At 30.8% G+C, this 23849-nt stretch overlaps 1 protein-coding gene across 1 annotated transcript in view; it reads right to left on the reverse strand.

Moving 5' to 3' along the window:
• LOC107448934 (angiotensin-converting enzyme) overlaps positions 1–23849 on the reverse strand; it is a 53734-nt gene that overhangs the window by 3618 nt on the left and 26267 nt on the right. The window contains exons 16-27 of the mRNA XM_071183788.1: positions 22874–23108; positions 21043–21207; positions 19400–19502; positions 15879–16022; positions 11601–11792; positions 11417–11514; positions 10171–10340; positions 9218–9342; positions 6365–6463; positions 2212–2356; positions 630–728; positions 157–279 (exon numbers count right to left, since the gene is read on the reverse strand). Coding sequence (XP_071039889.1) covers positions 157–279; positions 630–728; positions 2212–2356; positions 6365–6463; positions 9218–9342; positions 10171–10340; positions 11417–11514; positions 11601–11792; positions 15879–16022; positions 19400–19502; positions 21043–21207; positions 22874–23108 — 1698 coding nt within the window. The remainder of the gene's footprint in view (positions 1–156; positions 280–629; positions 729–2211; positions 2357–6364; positions 6464–9217; positions 9343–10170; positions 10341–11416; positions 11515–11600; positions 11793–15878; positions 16023–19399; positions 19503–21042; positions 21208–22873; positions 23109–23849) is intronic.

Consider the following 23849-nt stretch of genomic DNA (forward strand, 5'->3'; position numbering starts at 1 on the left):
ATTGTGATGGCATAATATTGCTGTGTCCTCAGGGATGTTTCCCAGACCGTCGCCAATAGCCCATTGTGCAGCTCTAGTGTGACGTAAATGAACTACTACCATCGGTAACTGTTTGACAATGCATCTGTTCTTAAATTTACTAAGTTTAATAAATACCTCAATAGTTTTCCAGCCTTCTTGTTTTGATAAATATCACATTGATGCAGAGGTCCCGTATATCCAGATTCTTCACATAGTGCTTTGTGAAATTGGAACTGAATCACATGGCTTATAAAGTACCTAAAAAAGATATTGATTTTATAATATCTGTAGCATATTGCTAAAGCAACCAATGTCTAAACTTAAGAAGAAGTTTAAGGCGAACTTGAGAATTAAGAATATTTATACGCTTCTGAACATTTAATGTTGATGTATTGCATGATTTTTCACGTGAAGAATATATATACTATATATATTACAGCTGCCCTAAAAGTTTTTTTTTAGGTTTTTAACGAATCGTATACAGATCGAATCGGAAATAGATGTGTTTCTCGATATTAAAAAAGTAATTAAAAATGATTTTTTTTATGTTATTTATATTTCGGAGTTTCTTAAATGAAATAGTGTTTAGACCTTATCTTTTGATTTACCTGATATAAGGAACATTTGATGGAATATGATACTTAGCTCCAGCATCCAGATCTTTTTCTGTCCTTAAAAGTGGAGGGCAGACACCTTGGTATTTAAGTCTGCAAAGGAAAATGCAAATTCATAGAGACAAAGTTTGAAACATAAATTATTGTGTAGATAAAAGTTTAATATAACTTTAAAAAAATTAAGTTTTATTCTTGGGTGATGCGAAACGTTTCGCCAGGCTCAGCAAATGCATCCCAACACAACCATTCTTCTGATATATTTTTCGTAATTAGGAGAATGTATGGGGTTTGCAAGAAAGTAATTTCGGTTTTTTAGTGTGGAATACAACTCAATTTTTTTCTATTGGTGATCGAAATGGGGTATAGGTGGTGTAGAACAGAACTCTCTACCTGTGGCAACACTTCATATGCTTTCATCATTAGCGTGTGGAGAGTCATAGGAGAGGGAAGTACGTTAGCTCTGTCTTGATTTTCAAATAGATTAAAAAAAAATTTAAGTTAGGAAACTATATTGAATTTAGTTAGTAGAAAAAAGCGTTCAAAAAATTAAAAAAAATATTCTTGATAATTAAATTCGGAGAAAATACAACTGACTCCGGTCCGGTGGAGCCGAGAATCAACCCACCGAGTACATGCGATTTACGTGCTTGTAAAATCTGTGGAATCGAAAGCGGCCTTTGGTGCTGCCATCTATCCGTGGGGCTCTGAGCTAAGACGTTCTTTCACTCTTTCGGTGCTTTCTTGTCAAACGGAAGGTGCAATAATTTTCAGAAGACCAACGGCTGGCGAGTTTTTTTCTCCAAGTGTCGTTAAAAACAAAAACTTAATGGGCCGAGCGGTATCACCCGCCAATCGCTGTGCAAAGCTTGGAGGTAGCGGGTTCGAATCCCGCTGTTATCATGGATGTATCTTCGTGCTGTTCTGCTCTGTATTGTGCTATGTGTCCTTCTATTTGACAGGTTTATAAATTGAGCACACAAGCCTGCAAACGTATGTAAATACAACAATTAAGCCACTAAATAAACAAAAACTTAATCAGTTAAATATCTCTCATTCTGTTCGATGTAACTTCATATCTTATTCTTTTTCGCAGCTCTATTATTTTCTGGCACTTAGCAAAAAAAAAAAAAAAAAAAAAAAAAAAAAAAAAAAAAAAAAAAACTCAACTATCGTGATTTTAGGTAACTGTAATGTTTGTAAACTTAAGTCGGGGTTATATGGAGGATCGCAAAGGAATCGTGTTCCACTAAAATGTGAGGCCTCACACACGTAACAAAAAATTCGATGTCAAAAAGTAGTGTAGTGCTTAGTACCGCAATAAAGACGTATTAAAATGAATTCAGGCGCCGTTTACTTATTTTTTTTTCTGAATGTTCAATTTTTAAACAGCTTTCTGTTTCAGTTACAACGATCAGATTCAGAATTTTACTTTGAATTAAAGAAACACCACATTTAAGAAACAAGAGCTTTATTTTTTAAATAAGGCTCATGTTTTTCATGAGCTTTATTTTTAGTTCAAGATGATTCGCAAACTTTTAAAACCTAATTCTATAACTAAAAGTGTGTTGAAAAATACCTCATGTCCCACCAAGCCTTGTTAAGTTCTGTTGTTTTTATTGAGCCATCAAATACTTTCCATCTCCATTTATCAATCAAAAAGCCAAAAGGCACGAAAGCTATTTTGCTTAAAGCCATGCTGAGAAGGTTGTTGATATCAGTTTCTGAAACAGTAAAATACAATTTTATACTTTTTTTTTCCTTTAGGAGACACTTAAACTGAAACCTACATTTAGCGATTTTCTTACTTAAATACAAAAGTTTTGGGGTGAGAGTGGCTTAGCATGATTGTCTATTATATTTGTCAATGTAACTCGAGTTTGAGTTGAATCATTCAAGTTATTATATTAGTTAATTATTTCTGAAGATTAAATAGTTTAAAAATAAACTGAAAAAACAAACTCATTTCAAATAGTGGATTGATTTAAAATTAACATTAACTTTGAATAAATTAATTTTCTTATTGCACTTTGTGTTATTTATATAATTATCAAAAATAACGGTCACTTCACGCGAAGTAGATAATGAATTTTTGGTATTGACTAGTAATTAGTAGTATGTTATTATTTTACCTATTAATTTTAATGAAGTTTTATTACCTAGATATCCGAAGCTTTAACAGTAAGTTCAATATAGTTTCCAACTGCGTAATTAAAATTTACAATTGGGAGGGTGTACATATTGACTAACAACATGCATGAGTTTCAATATTAAACTTGCTAGGTAAATGTTATATTAATGTTAATGTAAAAAAATTAGATATTTTGTTGATGTATTTTTTGGTTCAAAACAATATTATCAGGGAAAATTTCCCATTTGTAAAAAAGCCTTCTATTCATTTGCATTTTTAAAAATAAAAATAAAAAAAATAATTCGGCATTAAGCATGAAAAAAAAAACTTTTTTCTCTCTCTATTATGTATTTATTTTTATTAGGTCTTTCAATGAATTATTTTACCCGAAAAAAATCTATTCTCTTTCAAATTTGTTCATTTTTAAAATTACACAAGCTTCTGATTGTACTTTTTTTTTTTAAACGATAAATAATGCATTTAAATTGGAGATATTTCCCTCTGAAAAACAAGTCCAATATTTTAGTTACGATTTTATTTTCAAAGTGCAATGATTCAAAAAATATTTCTTCGAAAAATTTAAAATTTTATAGCATTTTATTCTTCCAATGCCCACCTCGAGAATGACTTTACGTCATACAGGCACCTGAAGGGCAGATTTGTTGGGTACTCTTTGAGGGCACCATATTAGGTGGGTCAACGTTGCTCCCACAGTAAGGACAGATAAGGAAAGAACATCCATGCCTTGCCCGGAATTCGAACCGAGAACCTTTCTGATGCAAGGGCAGTTCCCTAACCTCTACACACGCCGGTCGGCAATTTTATAGCCTAATAAAACTTATCTACACCAGATCTTGATAAAAAGAATTTATGTATCACATCACAATAACTCACAGCACATAACTCATTATATCATATATTTGTTAAAAAATTATTCATATTATTTTTTTAGCCATATATTGTAATCGTAATTTTCTCATAGGCTTTTGTACTACGCTTTTGAATTCATTTTAACGTCAAGGCTGATAGAATCGTTCTGTCCACCTTTAGTAGGCTTGCAAGCGGACACATTAAATGCCTTTCTTTTGATAGAGGGCAGAAAACTTCTACGATGTGTAGTATTTGCAACTCAGTTAATGTTTCTCCTGACCATCTCTTGCACTGTGCAGGTTTCGACAGATTGATATAAATTTTAGCTCTCTTCTCATTTATGACTTTGATGATTCTTGGGCTCGCGAATTTGATCTAGTTTACTGGTGCAGGAGTAATAAGTTATCCTCATCATTTTCAATTAAAAATAAATCATTTGAAATTAAGACCTTTAATGGAATTTTAAAAATCCATCTTTATTAATTTTAATAATAAAAATGAATTCAAATTACCTCTATCGTGAGAAGAATTTTTTAAAAGGCCTATTTTTTTCATGTGATCTGGAGTGGATACCGATAGAGCAAGCACATCTCCAACTGCTTCGTGGAAGCCTAGAAGAGTTATATTTTCATTTATAAAATTATAAATTAAACAATATTAAGGCAGCACTAGGAAAATAAATTGAAAATAATTAATTGGAATGAATACATTTTTGAATGAATAGATTTTTTTCTNGAGACACTTAAACTGAAACCTACATTTAGCGATTTTCTTACTTAACCCCTTCCTTCTCGCTCCCGCGAAAATGACGGGGTGAGGTTTCGCCCTCTATTTCTCACTCCCATGATATTCCCGGGCTGGAGTGTGCAGTAGTAACGCGCCAATAAGAATGAAACTAACTCATCTCTTTTGCTCGGAAAACATTTTATTTCTCATTTTACACACCAGATAGCAGTACCAGGATAATTGTAGATAGTTAGTTTATTTTAAACTAAATGTCAGCACTAATCAAATACGTGCATAAAAAATAGGCTCTTTTATGACCGTTTTCTTGAAAATTAGCCGATCGTTAAAGGGTTAAATACAAACGTTTTTGGGTGAGAGTGGCTTAGCATGTTTGTCTATAATATTTGTCAATGTAACTTGAGTTTTTGAATCATTCAAGTTATTATTTTATGTAATTATTTTTAAGGATTAAATAGTTTAAAAATAAACTGAAAAAAAAAAACAAATTCATTTTAAATATTGGATTGATTTAAATTTAACATTAATTTTGAATAAATTGATTTTCTTTTTGCATTTTGTGTTATTTACACAATTATCTAAAATAACGGTCACTTCACGCGAAGTAGATAATGAATTTTTGGTATCAAATAGTAATAAGTAGTATGTTATTATTTTACCCATTAATTTTTTAATGAAGTTTTCTTACCTAGATAAGTTCAATATAGTTTCCGACTGTGTAATTAAAATTAACAGTTGGGAGGGTATACAAATAGATTAACAACATGCACGAATTTCAATATTAAGTGTAAAACTTGCTAGGTAAATGTTATATTTATGTTAATGTAAAAAATGCAGATTTTTTGTTGATGTACTTTTCGGTTTAAAACAATATTATCAGGAAAAACTTCTCATTTGTAAAAAAGCCTTCTATTCATTTACATTTTTAAAAAGAAAAATAATTCGTCATTAAGTATAAAATAAAAAACTTTTTTTCTCTTTCATGTTTTTATTTTATTAGGTCTTTCAATGAATTATTTTACACGAAAAAAATCTATTCTCTTTCAAACTTGTTCATTTTTAAAATTACACGAGCTTCTGATTGTACTTTTTTTTTTTTTTTTNTTTTTTTTTTGAAAAACAAGTTCAATATTTTAGTTACGATTTTATTTTCAAAGTTACGATTTTATTTTCAAAGTGCAATGATTCAAAAAATATTTCTTCGAAAAATTTAAAAGTTTATATCATTTTTTTTTCTCCAATGCCCACCTGGAGAACGACTAACGTCATACAGGCAGATTTGTTGGCCACTCTTTCAGGGGCACCATATTAGGTGGGCCAGCGTTGCTCCCACAGTAATGACAGAACATCCATGCCTTATTCGGGATTCGAACCCAGAACCGTTCTGATGCAAGGGCAGTTCCCTGACCCCTACACCGGCCGGTCGGCAATTTTATAGCATAATAAAACCTATCTACATAAGATCTTGATAGAAAGCATCTATGTATCACATCACAATTATATTTAACTCATTATATCATATATTCATTAAAAAATTATTCATATTATTTTCTTTAGCCATATATTGTAATCGTAATTTTCTCATAGGCTTTTGTACTACGCTTTTGAATTCATTTTAACGTCAAGGCTGATAGAATCGTCCTGTCTACCTTTAGTAGGCTTGCAAGCGGACATATTAAATGCCTTTCTTTTGATAGAGGGCAGAAAACTTCCACGATGTGTAGTATTTGCTACTCAGTTAATGTTTCTCCTGATCATCTCTTGCGCTGTGCAGGTTTCGACAGATTGATATAAATTTTAGCTCTCTTCTCATTTATGACTTTGAAGATTCTTGGGCTCGCGAATTTGGTCTAGTTTACTGGTGCAGGAGTAATAAGTTATCCTCATCATTTTCAATTAAAAATAAGTCATTTGAAATTAAACCTTTTAAAGGAATTTTTAAAATCCATCTTCATTAATTTTAATAATAAAAATGAATTCAAATTACCTCTATCGTGAGAAGAATTTTTTAAAAGGCCTATTTTTTTCATGTGATCTGGAGTGGATACCGATAGAGCAAGCACATCTCCAACTGCTTCGTGGAAGCCTAGAAGAGTTATATTTTCATTTATAAAATTATAAATTAAACAATATTAAGGCAGCACTAGGAAAATAAATTGAAAATAATTAATTGGAATGAATACATTTTTGAATGAATATATTTTTTTCTGATTTATTGATAGCAGGGCTCGAAAAAACTCAGAAATTTTACCCGTCCCCGAGGACGGCTTGTCCAACAATGTACCCGTCCTCCTTTGAAACTAACCCGTAGCTTCTAAATAAATAAAAATATAATTTTCTCTTATTTATTACAAACATTTATATAAATTGCACAATGAATTAGTAGTTACTAGGATTACAAATACTAGGATTACATTATACAGTAATGAAAGAAATACTAGGTTACTAATAGTAACCTAGTATTTCTTTTATGAAATAATTTATTGCTTTTACGAAATAATTTAAATGACAAAGGTCAAGTTATCTGGAATGTCAATTTACCCGAGGGTACTGTGTTTTTTAAATGAATCAAATATGACGTTTGCCAATGATTTACAGAGGTTTCTGCACAGAAATATGAAAGGGGTTTTCCATTTAGGTAGATGTTCATAATTGCGTTTAAAGCTTCTTGTACGTAATGTGTTTTTTTTTCTTTTGTAAGTTTATTGCTGAAAAGCCCCTTTCAACCGCTGCAGTACTCCCAGACAGAGAAAACATCAATTCTAATAACAAAAATTGAAAATGCATCTCTAACGTTAACGGGAAAATGGCAGTCCGCGTGGACGTCGGATTCGAGAAATTCGTTGTCCGCGGGGAATTTCTGACCGCCGAGGACGGGCCGACGGGCGGTTTTTCAAAGCCTGATTGATAGTAAAATTTTTAATAGACTTCCAATGAAAAACATCTTTTCAGCTAAGTCTACAGGCAATTAGAATTTCTTTATATAATTTTAAAATGAGGTTTCTCATACTCAAAATAAAACTGCAATGCTATTTTTTAAAATTTTTTAAAAACATGTCTCACATGCTTTCTGTCATCTCACATAAATTCCAAAAAAACAAAACAAAAAAAAACCATTTTTTTAGTTACACCTAACTAATAGTTCTTCATATAGTTTCAAAGCAAGAATTAGCGTGCAAGAAATATGACTATAAGCGCTAATTTTAAACAAATATAATATTTTGTTCATACAATGTCTTCCTAGAGAGAAATATTGCAGTAAACACTTAACCTTTTACTATCTAAATTATATCCATGTAAAATTCAGCTGACACGATATTTTTCCCGCATGAAAAATCGCCACAAATACTAATTTTTATCTTCTCTAGATTAATGTTAAGCATGATTATTGTTCACCCGATATCATGCAAAAGCAATGTAAGAACTAAATTTCTTTCTAAATCAGAGTTTCTTACAAGTTTTGATGTCTTCAATTATTTACGAAAATTTTGTGGGACCCCATAAACATTGTGCTAATCCGACACACACAGGAGTGAAACTGTCAGTTTCTTTATTTGTACTGTAATATAGAATCGTAGCTTTAAGTCATGAACTTTAATTTTTAATTTCAAGACAATCCGAAAATTTCAAATAAACAACAAACTTGAAAATATAATACAGTAATGGAGATAAATCCAATTACTTGGATAAATTCATACATTAGCTATAGTCTGTCCATTAAGTGTAGCCGTTTACTTCTAACAACGTACATGCGAGGGTTAAGTATCAAAGGAAAAATGTGTCTGTTTATTTTTTATTATATTATCAAATCTTGTCAAAATAGTCGACACCGCAAGACAAAGCCCTTTTTCAATACTCTTTAAATTTGATTGACATTTTAAATTTTATGGTGGTTAAAGGCGAAAAGGGCGTCTCACACAAACATGTCGTAGAAAAAGTAAAAGTTGGTTTACGGCAGTTTCAGAAGTCTTGCAATATCTTTCGCGATTCCTAGCTAATGTAAGTTAAAAAGATATTAAAATTTCTTAAATTTTTGGTGACCCCTGCTGCATTATATGTGGTCTCGACAAACAGCTTCAACTCTTCAGTAATTATGTCTAAGTAAAATTTTATTCACTCCATAATTCTTCCACAGAAAAATTCACATTTAATAAAATTTTTATCTTTCCAGATTATATTCATTTAAGACTTCACACAAAATTGTATTTTTCCTAAAACAAAAGATGATGTATGAAGGGAACTGACACTAGATCTCCAGATCTGGTCTCATCTGGAAGATCACATTGATCCTGTTATTTCTCCAAAGACATGAAAGCTAATGATACTTGCCCTTAAGACTGAATGTGCTAAAGAAAGAAGGCAGGACCGGAAGCTTTTTAAATCTTAACTGCGGGCATCGGACATTTAAAAATCATCATTTTAAGAAAAATAAATTTATCGATAAATAATTTATCTCTAGTTCGATATCCAAATGATTGTATCGTAGCATACAAAAAGGACAGGGAATTAAAATGGTTGCTTTTGCTTACCTCCCTGCAGATGATCAAAGAACATAGCATGACCGAACATCAAAAAATCTTTATCTTACATGAAATTAACTTATAAATAGCCTACTCCAGTTAGTTACGATGTCAGGACGATCATATCGTAACAAATGTTTACCGTTTTGTTGTAAGAAATATTCTTTCTTGTAATTCTAGAAAGATGTATTTTGATGCATTTATCATTGTACAAATGAAAAGGAACGGACATTTTTACCTCGCTTTTTTACAACGACTTATTCAATGAGATTTTATTATACTCAGCATGCTATTGCATACATTTTGAGAAATATGTTTACCTGAGTTTGCACCCGTTCTGAAAACTACTGGTTGATCGTTGTACTGTAAATAATATTCTATGTGACCCATTTCATGGTGTACAGTTATTAAGCTCTCCATCTCTATTCTGGTACACATTTTGATCCTGCAAATCACAAAAAAACGCATAACTTCTTTTTGAGCTAACATTGTTTTAAAATTAAACATATTTTATGGAGTTAAATAATTATAATAATTATTTAAAACTAAACAAGTAATTATTGTTATTAATATTACACATATTTAATATTTTTTATAATAATAAATAGTTAATAATGGTTTAACATTACTTTTTTCAAAATTTATAACAAAAAATTTAATTTAATTTTTTGTAAAAAATGCTAAATCTGCTTTGCAATTTTTTGAAACAATAGAAAAAATTTATGTTTAAAACGATAGTAACAATTAGCGGTTAAGAAGGTAATTTGTTAGCATAAAATACAGGGTTATTCATAATTCCCTCTGCCTGTAAACGCCATTTTTCTTTACTACAACTGGCTTCAGTGGTACATGTTACTGCCATCTACTGGCAAACTGCTTAAATTAAAACTTGAATACTTTCGGAATAATGTTCTTTTTTGCCATATTCGTCTTCGTTTTTTTACTATAATGCTTCGAAACCCCGGAGGAAATTATGAATTGCATTTAATATGGCTAACATTAGCTTTCTCGAATTGAAAAAGAAGGTGCTATCGTTCATGTGGAACCTTTTATGTTTTACCAATGTGCTGTGGTGTAAATATTAGAATTTGACTGCAAGAATCCGTAGAAACTAACTATACCATATCTGTCAGGGTGCTGTATTAAGATGCCAAGAAAAAAAACCTTAGAGTAATGTAATACTAAGTATAATTAGCAATTTTTCTGTATACAAGGCAGATATACAAGTTCTTATTTATTTTAAAGGTATTAAATTTTGTATGATTTTAATTACCTAACATCGCCCTTATTAAAGAAGTTCCATGCAGATGCATGACACACCATGTCTCTGTCGGTTGGCTTTTCAATTATGGATTTTTTCCAGAATTCGGGAGTCATTGGTATCAAACCAAGAGAGGTGAAGAATTCTTCAGATATTTCAAACATTTCCTTTGCACTCATTTTCTATTTAAAAAATAAATGATTGTTCATTATAGAGGAGAAAATACCGTCTAAGTTAAAAATTGAACTGTCAATTTTTCTTATGATTTAGTAATGTTTAGAATTCAAAATAAACGATAAAAAAGTTAGAATTGTTAATTTTTCTTTTGACATGTTGATGATTCAAATTAAATTTATGGTTTTGCTTTTGTTCTGTTAAGAAGCACTGCATATACAGAGTTACGGATTTTTTTTTCTGCATGAACGTCAAATTTTAACATCAAATAAAAATTTGTAAAAAATGCAGAATATTTCTTTATTATTTTAATTTTTATCAAGTATTTTTGTTTAGTAATTGGATTTTCAATATATCAGGATAAAAAGTAAAATTTTTCTTTTTTAAAGTTTACTTTATATTCTAGAAGTTATCTATTTTGAGAGTAATAGGGGTATACACAATTTTCACGGATATATCTGGTTTAAGTTTAGAAAACAGACTTCACGAATGCAAATAATTATATAGTGTAAGGGAATTGTATAGTATAAGGTGTGTACAGTCAGCAAAAAGATAAAAGGATCATTGTTAATAATTTTTGGTCTAATGATCGGATCTTCACGTTCTAGGACTCAATCTTAATGGTTCCAGGGGGAGATTTCAAATATGCTAATTAATTAGTGTATATATATGATATTTTAAGTTACGAAGTCAGACGCCTAAACGCTCTTTCTCTGAATGAACATACCTTTTTCTTCGGATTTCTGACCTTTAAAATATAGATTGTAGTCGCTATCTGGGAAATATGTTCCCCATAGTTTTGTTAGGAGAACGGTCCAAAGTTTAAACCACTTATTGTTAATTTCACTTTTTGCGTATTTTTCCATACCTCGAGAACTTTCTAAGCAAATTGAATCTTTTTCATACAATTATAAAATTCGTTTATCGAAAGATAATTCCATGTAAAATATAAATTTTAGTAAATATTTATAATTTTTTAAAATTTAATTCAATGCTAGTCAAAAAAATTTTGCATTTTATTTTGCGCACCGAACAAGAGTCAGCAAGTTTATTAAAAAATTTCATAACTTCGACACTTATTTACCTTTTCTTTCATTGCCAGAGTAATATCCATTGCTTTCTTCTTTGGAAATGGAGTAACAAGTTTATAGATATGTCCCCACTTTTGAGCCCACATATTTCCTGTCAAAACACATTTAGCCGTTATAAATTATTGATTAAAAACGTTAAAAAAAATTCAGATCATTGAGAAGTTAAATCTGAATTACCCAGTAAATGAGCAGGAATTGGACCATCATGCTTGATATTGCTTGCTCCGTATTTTGTAATTAGTTTTCGTCTCACATAAGCGTGAAGTTGTTCGTAAAATGGCTTAATTGTTTCCCACAGTTGATCGAACTCTTCTGTGATATTGTCACTTTCAAATTCTTCACGCCACATTTCACCAGCATCAGAAAAACCTGAAAAAAAGCTAATTTCGTTGAAAAAACAAACATAAATTGGTTTATTAAAGTCGAATTCTGTATGTTTATTCTGTATGTATTTCTGTATGTGTTTATTTTGTATGTTCATTTTGTATGTATAATGGTGATTTCGACACATTTGTTTTGTGTTTCATTACAAAAAAAATTAAAAAAATTGAAAAACGTAAGCAGTGGGAAAAACCAGTACTTATAATTGTTTTCAATATATGAAAGTTTTCAATTTATGATAGTTTTCCATTTATGATAGTTTTAGTGAACGATTAGTTATCTTGCACTTTTATATATGCTTTCAACAATGATACTGCAAATGTACAACGAAGGACGGACATTATTTTTTAATAATTCAATTTTAAAAAAGCAATCTTAAACAGATTTTAAGAAAAAATCTTTGTCAATTTTCGTAGCTCAATATATTTCCTTTAAGTACAGTGGTGGCCAAAAGTGTGGACACTTTTTGAAAGTTTCATGTTTCTCAACTTTGTGTGCTTGTAGAATATATTAATTTTCGCTTGATCTAACTATCACTGCGCTAACTATCTATCTTCGCTAACTATCACTGCGGGACAAAAATTCATATGAAATATGTATTTAGAAATAAGGAATCTGATTTGTGCATTTTAAGCAGAATGGTAAAACCAGATCCAGTGAGAATGTTTTCTAAGTTTTCCAAAAAGCGTGAAATGAATTTTATTATTCTTAAAGATTTCTGACACTTGTTTAGTTTGTTTTTGTAATTTGTTTTAGTTTTTTTCCCCTGTCAGAATTATTTAAAATATTTATAAATTAATTGTTATTAAATAAATAATAATGACACCACGTAGAAACTATGCACTGGATTGTTTGAAAAGTCGTCTGTCAAGCGATTGCTTGCATTTCAAAAGTTCGATGATTTAAGAACGGGCTCCAAACGCTTCATTCCGAATAACTCTACCGAAGATTATTTTATTTATTCTTCTTTTAAAATTTTAAATTGAAGAGCATAGTTTACTCACCATTCTTGCACGCAGCTTCATTTGATAAATTAACATATCTGAGGAAGCTGTTTTTCATTTTTCTTCCTGTCTCATCCCGCCATTGGGACCAGACGTGCTTCAGTTCGTAATAATCATCCGAATCTTTCATAATTTCTGTTACTTCTAAAATGATAATGAGGTGAAAATTATCATATTACAAAATTTACTTTAAACTATTATGGAAAATTGAAATATATTTAAAATTAGAGATATTTCGCGTTAACGTAACGCTTGATGTTGCGATTCGTTGAAATATTTTCGATCATGGGCCGAAAAACTCACATAGCGTTAGTGGTAAACCCGTCATGTCATACGAGTACAAAATCTCTCTTTTCTTACTTGACTTTCGTCATCGTACAAAATCATTATTTTCAGAGTTTTCCTGAGTTGCTCACTAGTTGCAATGTTTAGTAAATTAATTTTAAGGTCACATATAAGGTTTTAGATAATTTTACCACGGAAACTTTCGCCCACGAAAAGTAGTACAAACCCAAGAGAAATAACCACAGTAAATGAAATGGAATTAATTTAATGTTCATTGGGCGACCCGGTACCATTTAATCCACGGCTCGGTACCGTTCGATCGTCGGTCCGGTACAGATCCGTGGCTCTGGGATTAGAGACCACTGTCTCAGAGCATGGCATAACTTTAGTTAAATTTACTTTTCAATTTAAAAATTTTTACTAAATGTACAGTAATAAGAACTATAATTTTGAAAACAAGAATTTCCGGTAAACCGATACCATGTGAACGGAAAAATTTCCAAAATTAATGGTTTAAATACCATATTCTTAGGTTTTTTTAAAAACCAGAATTGTGGTTTTATTTACCAGATATTGTCATTATCATACAGTACAATGATTTTAACAGAAGTTTTTTCTCTGTGCAGTATTTCATATCTTAACATTTGGTTTCAAGTATTATAATATTAAATCCTTTATTTATTTATTTTTTATCATATATATACATATATATACGAGGGTTGTAAATTAAATAGTGGCAACTTAACCTTGAAACTCACAGAAGGGCGGGCATGCGTAAATAGGGTATGGGTGGGGGGAGGTGGCGCTGTTGTCGATGTGTAGAGTGCAAAAAAACAGTTGATTTGCTTAGAAGGGTAGTTGTTGCGTGGCGTTAAAGTGAGGAGTTTCGTTTCCATCGCTCTAAAGCATGTTGTGANCAAGCTTCAATCTGGCGAACTAAATGAGTTAAGCAAACTCTTGCTAAAATTTGACGAAGCAGCTATAGGTGAAAATTTGCGGATTGAACTAAGAAATTTAGCTTCACATTGGGAAAAACTGAAAAATTCAGACTTAGAAGATTATAAAATAATCAGAGAAGATCATTCAAATGAAGATGATAACGACTTTACTTTGGAAACAGAAGAAGTAAGTCTAAAATGTGAGACACGCAGTGCGTGCAAAAATTGTGTTATTTGTTGCTACAAGATGTTACAGAGATTTAATTTATTGACCAATTCTTACAATATAATTAGTCTCGCATTAAAATTCTTACAAACATTGTCAAAAAGTCAGGTGGCTTGTGAAAGATCATTCTTCACATTAAAAGTAATTAAAAATCGAATGAGGAGTACTTTATCTTCGGATAATTTGAATGCTCTCATGGTAATGGCAATAGAAAAAGATCTATTAATGGAAATAGATAGCCACGACATAATCGATAAAGTGGCAAAAAATAGTGAGCTTCTTCAAAAGTTAAATTAAATTTTAATTTAATGACTTTTGAAGAAGCAATAAATCTATTTTTGAAAAAATGTTCATATAAATCATTCATGTATGTGTAGTATAATAAATATTTTTATTTACTCTTCATCTTTCACCTTCTTTTTGATTTTATCAACCTATGTTTCCTCATAAGAACCATGTATTTTAAACTGAAATATATTCTATAAAGGATTATTAAGCAATTTATACTTTCTTACTTCGATAAATTAACTTATGTTCATGAGAATTTATAAGTAAAAAATGCCTAAAAATGATACACTAGGAGTCACGTACGTTTCGCGCACGCGGTGTTTATGTGAAGTAGAGGGCCGATATCTCTAAAATGCCTGGGCCGGTTTTAGATCCCAGTCCGGGCCTGGGTGATAGCGATTTGGACTGATATTTAATAAGTCATAAACCGTTAATCCCAGATGCTAGCTTTTTTTTTCACTTAACGGCGAATGCATCTTCGAAAAGGAAATTCCTTTTTTGATGAAAATCAATAAGATTACCGAGCATTGTTTTCATCTAAAAATTAAAATCAAGGAGTGAGTTCCGTGAATTTGAGTTTTTTAGAGCGCACTCCAATTCTTCTGACGTTACCCTTCGAAAACTACCGAAGTTTAATCGGTTTTAATCTTAGGGAATTGAGGTACTTCTCTATTTGTTCTTAACAAACGATTTTTTTAAATCAAATTATTTTGAATCAATTTGTTTTTAATAAAACTGTCTTGACAAAACATTTACCTACACTGCGCCGACTGTATTTTTGATTGTAAATTTTTCATTAAAATAAAAATTCATGCGAAATATGCATTTATAAATTGAGAATCTTATGTGTGCACTTCAAGCAGAATGGTAAAACCAGATCCAGTGAGAACGTTTCCTAAGTTTTCCAAAAGTGTGAAATGAATTTGATTATTCTTAAAGATTTCTGACACTTGTTCAGTTTGTTTTTGTAATTTGTTTTTTTTTTCCTGTCAGAATTATTTAAAATATTTATGAATTAATTGCTATTAAATAAATAATAGTGACGTCACGTAGAAGCTACTGGATTGTTTGAAAAGTTGTCTATCAGACGATTGCTTGCATTTCAAAAGTTCAATGATTTAAGAACTCTCTCCAAAAGCTCCATGCCGAGTAACTCTACCAAAGTTGATTTTATTTACTGTTGTTGACGTATGCCTGTTTAGGCAGAGGGGGTGCGATTGTTCTTGTTTTTCAGTGGCGCCATCTATGGCCAAGAATTCGACTTCTGCCACACCATACACATTTTATTTATTCTTCTTTTAAAATTTTAAATCGAAGAGCATAGTTTACTCACCATTCTTACACGCCGCTTCATTCGATAAATTAACATATCTGAGGAAGCTGTTTTTCATTTTTCTTCCTGTCTCATCCCGCCATTGGGACCAGACGTGTTTCAGTTCGTAATAATCATCCGAATCTTTCATAATTTCTGTTACTTCTAAAATGACAATGAGGTGAAAATTATCATATTACAAAATTTACCTAAAACTATTAAGGAAAATTAAAATATATTTAAAATTAGAGATATTTCGCATGGCGTTTGTCTTGCGTTAACGTAACGCTTGACGTTGCGATTCGTTGAAAAATGTTTGCTCATGCGCCAAGAAGCTCAAGTAGCGTTAGTGGTAAACTCGTCAAGTCATACAAAATCTCTCTTTTCTTACTTGAGTTTCGTCATCGTACAAAATAATTATTTTTAGAGTTTTCCTGAGATTCTCATTCGTTACAATGTTCAGTAAATTAATTTTAAGTTTACTTATAAGGTTTTAGTAAGTTAGATTACTTCTTAAATTGTAAACATTAATGTAAATTACTTTTTCATAAAGTCATAAAGAGAATCTGTTGAGAAATGACTATTTAGAATCTTTATTAAATATGACAATTCAGTGTGTACTCAACTGTAGTATATTACAGTACCCATTTTCCTATTCATAGTATTATTGGCGAAATTTTCAATAATAAAATTTATATGAACCTGGAAATACTAACGTGAATGTTGAATGGAGATGCGCGGGTTAGTATTTTCTAGTTAACTATTTATTCCTTCATTAATTCATTTGTTAAATACTAATAACTCATCTGGTTCTTTGATAGTTAAGCTTATGGGAAAGATAATACGGTGATTTCCCTTTTATTTATCATTTTTCTGCTGAAAAACATGCCGTTTCGGAAAAATGCCTCTAAGCAATTAAACTGAATATCTTAAAATATCTGGTCAAACTCATTCAACAGCTACAACTTACGTTGTTAACAGAAGGCCAAAGTATAGTTTGTTTAAATCGCTCGTGCTTCCATTAAAGAAACACTGTTGTTGTTGTTGACGGATGCCATTAAGGCAGAGAAGGTGCGACAGTTCTTGTTTTCCAGTGGCGCCATCTATTGACACTGGAAATTCTACGTCTGCCACACCCATACATCACACCCGTTTATAGGGTGGACCCATTCATACATCCATTCATTCCTCCACAGATTGTAATTTTGACCTGAATCAGAGAACGATCAATCTTCAATTCAGTATATCAAGAGGTATTGATTTGTTATGGGAACATGGAGGACTTTGAGACTTGGCAGATTTAGCGTGCATCAGTCACCATTTACTACACGGAGAGTCTTCGGCCGGCAGGGTTCGAACCCACGACCACTTGGATATGAGCCCAGTGCCCTACCAACCAGGCTATCCCGGCCTTGAAGAAACACTGATACGAATTAATAAAATTTTTTTTAATGCTAATTACGTTTAGTCTAGTACCACACTGTGTAGATTAATTGGGACAAGTAAGTTTTTTTTTAGATCTGAGTAAGTCGAATAAGTTCTAAAACGTCTGTATAAAACTGTTTGAGTTTGTTTTCTTTTATTAATCAGAAAACGGCGCTGCTTAGAAACGGAATTTAAGCAAGAACAGATATAAATATTTCGCCGTAAGGTAATAAGCACGGACATTTCAAAGGAACATTTCAACAGGACTTGGTCATAATTAATTGGCCATTTATTCCTTGCTATAATTCAGAATTGGTAATTTGATGATTCATACTGAAAAATTAAAATAATGTCGTTTGATTGGTAAGAAAACTCACCAGAATTAAATCCAATTGAAATGGTATACTATTTTAAAGAGTTATTTAGGTTAGATAAACGGCACGCATCTCCAGGTTTTAGGATTCAATCTTAATGGTTCGCGGGGATGACCTCAAATATGCTATTAATTAGTGCAGATGATATTTTACGTTACGAAATCAGACACAAAAATGCATTTTCTCTGAATAAACATACCTTCTTCTTTTTTTTTTTTTATAACGGATTTGGATTTGTGACTCTCGAAATATAGGGAGCAGCTGCAATCTGGGAAATTTGGTTCCTATGTCGTATTTTTAAAACTCCATTCTCAGGAGCTATTTGACCAACTTCATTAAAAATTTGTAATTAGCCAGGCAAAATTGCATTCTTCAAAATGTTCTAAAGAAAATTTTATGCCTTGCAATTAAAACTTTTTTTTCCACTATGATTAAAAAATTAATAAAATAATAAATAATTACTAAAAGTCATTTGTTGCATGGATAAACAATCTTTGGCTAAACGAATTTAATAATTGTGAGCAAATTATTATAATTCTGAGTTTTTTTCATTTCGATTAAAAAGCTCTCGAGATATAACGAAATACTCATAAAATAAAATTAACATTAAGATGTCCTAACTTTGTACCGCTCTTTTGACTAAATTATTGGGACCATATTTCCCAGATTGTGGCTACTCCCTATATTTCGGGGGACACAAATCTGAATTCGTCGAAAAAAAGGTATGCTTATTTCGAAAAAAATGCGTTTTTGTGTATGATGTTGTAAATTAAAGCATTGTTTGTACTAATTAATTAGCATATTTGAGGTCATTCCCTCGAACCGTAAGATTGAGTCCTAAAACGTGAAAATCCGATTGTTAAATCATAAGTTATTCAGGGTGGTCGATTATTTATTTTGCATACTGTTCATAAAGGAATAGTATAAATAAAAACTAACTTGTGTGTTTTTTTTAAAAATAATTTTTCTGTACTGATACATTTATAGAGTAAAGTAATAATACGTCATCAGTTTTATTACTGTTAAATGAATGAAATTATTGGGATTTTGAGACACTTTCCTACACCGAGAAAAAAAGTAAAGTCAAAACTACCAGAATATGGTAAAATTTACTGTGCTTCTGGCGTTATGGGAACACGAAAAAGCCTCTTAATTTTTACCAAAATATTCTGGTAAAATTCGAAATAAAATATGGTTTTATTACCATTTTGTTTGGGGGCAAATGCGATAAAATTTAGTAATTATGATGCCTCAGTATTTAGTAATTATGATGCTCCCAAACCTTTTTATCACCGCGAACCGGTCAGCGTGCATTGGCCGGCCCGGTACCATTTGATCCACAGCCCGATACTGATCCGTGGTTCTGGGGTTGAGGACCACTGTCTCAGAACATGGCGTAAATTTAGTTAAATTTACTCTTAGGTTTAAAACTTTTTACTAAATGTACAGTAATAAGAACTATAGTTTTGAAGGAATTTTCGGTAAACCGTTACCATGTGAACGGTAAAATTTCCAAAATGAATGGTTTAAATACCAGATTCTTAGATTTTTTCTTAAAACCAGAATTGTGGTTTTATTTACCAGATATTGTCATTACCATACAGTACAATAATTTTATCAGAAGTTTTTTCTCCGTGCAGTATTTCATATCTTAAGATTTGGTTTCAAGTTTCAGAATATTAAATCCTTTATTTATTTATTTTTTTTATTAAAAAAAATATATTTATAGATATACTTTATAACCTGGTTCTAATGACAAAGTGCATGGTTCCAGAAGAGATGACATGTAACTGCAGACTTTAGCCTTTGCATACACATCCTGCATGTTAGCAATGATATCATTGAACTACAACAAACAAAATTTAATTTATTAAACAAGAAAGAAAAAAAAAAGAGTTAAAAAAATACTTTGCTTAAAAAAATAATAAACATAAGTTTTAATTGAAATCATTTTATATTTTTATGTCAAATATAAAAACTTTTAATAGTACACTGTCCTGTAAAAAATTCCGGTTCAAATTATGGTAAAAAGTACCGGCAAATAGAGTGCCGGTACTTTTTACCGTAATATCTATTTTTACCGGAAATGTTTCAAAACAAAAAAAATCTGATATACCGTAATTTTAACAATAATAATTACTGTTAAATCACTCTAATTAAATAAATAATACTGTCAAAATTACGGTGTAATATTTTAGAGTGAAAATGGATTTTATGGTAAAATGGATTTACAGTAAAATTGATTTTACGGATCTTTATAAACCTTAATTAAATTCAGAATTCTTTAGCAGTGTGTGACATAACCAGAAATTATTCATGAACAAAAAATAACGTATTATCTAGATTTCAATATTCTTTTTCAAATAGTTATTCTTTAAAAAAATTGCGGCAAACGAATTTTCAAATATTGTGAATTATTGTGCCATGTTTGGAATACTTTAGAGCTTATACTTTAAACTGAAATTATGTTATCTTTATGATTAAGAGAACTCTAAGTTTAATTACTTCTGTTTATTTCACAGATTAATCTTCTCAAGACAAAAAATAATATATAACCTGGATTCAAATACAAATTGTATTCGAAAATATTAAAAAGAAATCCAATTAATTGATTCTACAAGTTAGTAAATTGTTGTAAGCCATGTGAGGAAATTTTTGTAAGCATATATTTTAAGTGAAGATCACGTTATATTTACGATCAAGAGAATCCCAAGTTTAATTATTTTTTATTTACATGACAATCTTCTCGAATAAAAAAAATAACGTATCATCTAGATTTTACCTCTTTCAAATAGTATCAGAAAATTAAAAAAAAAATTTCAAATAAATTAATTCCCAAGAATGTTCTGAACTTTTTAGAGCTTATATATTAAAATTTGATAACATTAGTTATTGAATATGTAATACTAAATCTTGAAATGGATCAAGATTTTTAATATTTTTAGCTATTTTTGTTCTATTAAATCATTGATTAAGGAAATTGAAGGAATTTTTAATTCCTGGAAGAATACTTTTTGAATAAAAGTACCGTTTTGGAAAAAATTTAGCAATAAATAAGAATACACTGAAAAAACGCAGATTTCGATTTGTATATTATGTACTCGTACATTTCTTTTAGTACACTGCTGTAAAAAACTATTAAAATTAGTTTTAATAAAAGAGGGAATGGTTTATTACTTAACTCTGAAGTTTAATAAACAACCAAGTTTAACTTTAGCAAGTTTTAATTAATGTCTCAAAATTGTTATACTTATGTATGGCTTCTTCTTTATCTTCCGATATTTTGCGATAAAACACAAAAAGTTCATCTTCCTGAACAGTTAGGCATTTATAAATATTCTTTACAGACATGCATTTTTCTGAGTATTGCAAAATTTTATAGCTACCTCAATGAATTTTTGCTCAGAAAGAGCTGCTGTTCCTAAAATGGATAGAGCTTTAAACCATCTGTAGGCTGTTTCATTTTTGCCTTTAAAGTTCTTCCACGCAAAAGAAGTTGCATTTTTCCAAGTTTCCTTAGCGAATTTTGCTCTCTCTTCTGACATTCGTAACTATTAATAAAACAAAACCATAAATCAATAGTAATAGTAATCTTTTAAATTTAGCTTTTTCATGAATGACAAAACAACTAGGTGCCTACCAAATTTCATAATTGCTTGGAGGCAGGACAAATTTTTACTAGCCAACATGTAATAGAATGGAAAGTAGAAAAACCACGTTTTGTTTCTATATTATTTTACAATTATTATTGTTAATTTAGTGTCATTCAAAATTAAATAAAGAGATGGGTTAAAAGTATGGTTTACAATGCGTAATATTGCTATGCAAGAAAAAAACACATTATAAATTTGCTTAATATTCAAATATGCCTTTTAGTTTTTAAGACAAATAAAAATGCTGAACAGTTTCTTTTTGTTCGAAGTGAAATCAGAGTTAAAGATTTATTCAAAGTTATTAACATCAGATCAATATTTTGGTTGGATGCTGTGATTAGAAAAGCCATTTCTCCTGAAGCATTCAAAATTTCAACCCCCCCCTTTAAATAGATTTTTGTTAGAATCGGGACTAATTTTTAGAGTTATTTAATTTTTTTTATATAGTAGAACTAATAAACTTGTATTTAACAAATAATATGTAAGGATTAATTGTATTATTGCGGATATTCGTTATTGAGAAAATTTTTGATGCAGTGGGTGCTCCAAAAGTGCTTGGCGATTTAAAAAAATCAATGAAAGAAAAACGCTAGGAGATAAAATTATACAATTCGATGAGGTTTGTCTAGGATAAAAGATACTTATTCTTACCATGTTAAAAGATTAACTGCAAATTTCGGGAACATATGGCGTCGAGGACAGCAAAAACTATAAAACATTGTTTTTTACTTTATGTCTGACCATTTCAATTAAAATATCTTACATTACAAGATTGCACCATAGTGTTCTTGCAGATAATGGTTATTTAGAAAAAAAATTGCAGTTTTTTAGAAAGCAGCGAAATTTGAAACTCGTGAAACTAATTTTGAATCTTGCGAGAATGAATTTCTGATTCCTTAAGAACGAGCAAATGCTGTTTACTGAACATTTCAACCATTTCCGCTTTTCTTCGATTAATTTTTTAAAATTGTTTTTCGTTGCACACAGTTAGTCAAAACTCGCTAAATTAAAGTTTTTTTTGACTGAAAAACGCAAAACTGATAGCATCTATGATCATAAACTATAGCTGAGATTCCAATTGCTTATAATATATTCTGGTTTTAAACTTAAACATGAAGTTAATGATCACAAACGAGTTTTAAAAGATTCGGAACTAAGACTAAATTTAAGGTAAGACCAAGATCACTATTTTTAAAAAACTTAAGGATTAGCTGATTAAAAGTGTAATAGGAAGTATCTAGTATGAAAAATTTTTGCTCATAAAAGCACTCGATCTTCCCACCTTTTTTCTATAAAGTAAGAAAGAAAAATGAAATCTTTATCTTTCTTAACGTGGACGAAGAACAGAATTATAATCTGAACTCCAAATTTCGATATATATGTGGATGTGCAATGTATTTAAAGCAATTACTGAACATATCACACAGGAAATATTAAGCACACCAAACATCTAAAATAACTGAACAGTGAACTCCAAAACAATTATTCACCCAAAAAACAATAAGCCAAGTTTTCTTAATGTATTTCATTTATTAATACGAGAACAATTAGAAAAATCACTTACATATTCTTTCTTATTATGCTCAGTAAGATTACTTTGATAGTTCCACGATGCTATCACAGCTTTATTGGCGATTTTTTCTGATTGGCGATCGTTGTCATGAAGGAATCGAAGAGCCGCTTCCAAATCTGTGTTATTACCGCTGACATATTTGTCCTGTTTATTTAGACACGCTGCTGATACACTTGCTACAAGGACTACTACAGACAGAAGAACACGCAACACCATGATGGAAATTCTGAAAAAAAAAACTGATTTAAAAAAGACTTGAAATACAATTTGGTTAATATAAAATATCGAATCCATAATCGATTATAAAAATTTTTTGTGTTGACTACCGTTACATAAATTATACGTTCATATTTTTTTAATATTTATAACGACACAATCCGACCAGAAGCATTCTTGCACCCAGTGGTGTGGAATCTGAGTTCTCACGCATATACAATATAGTGCTGGTCCCACTTTTGCATCAATGCACACATCTGGGAAGACTTATCATTGCACCCAGTGGTGAGAAATCTGAGTTCTCACGCATATACAATGTAGTGTTGGTCCCTCTTTTGCATCAATGCACACATCTGGGAAGACTTATCATTGCACCCAGTGGTGGGGAATCTGAGTTCTCACGCATATACAATATAGTGTTGGTCCCACTTTTCCATCAATGCACAGATCTGGGAAGACTTCCCACCAGTTTTCGATAGGTGATGGTAATAGGGATTAAGATTTAGGCGCATATTATAGCTGTAGTAAGTGCCGACAATGAAGAATGTCGGTTTAACTGGTGAAGTAATCCGTGTTCTAATTCGTCTCTAAGAAGTCTAAGGAGTTTTATCGGATTTAAATTGGGGCTTCAAGAAAACCACTTCAGTTTTTAAACATCCATTTCGTCACACCATGACTGCACATGTCTGGATATGGAATGGAAATCTCCCTGTAAGTGAAATGGAATAAGCGTTAGGAGAACAGCATTTGT

This window comes from Parasteatoda tepidariorum, chromosome 7, assembly GCF_043381705.1.
Source record: "Parasteatoda tepidariorum isolate YZ-2023 chromosome 7, CAS_Ptep_4.0, whole genome shotgun sequence".
NCBI classification, from domain to species: Eukaryota; Metazoa; Arthropoda; class Arachnida; order Araneae; family Theridiidae; genus Parasteatoda; species Parasteatoda tepidariorum.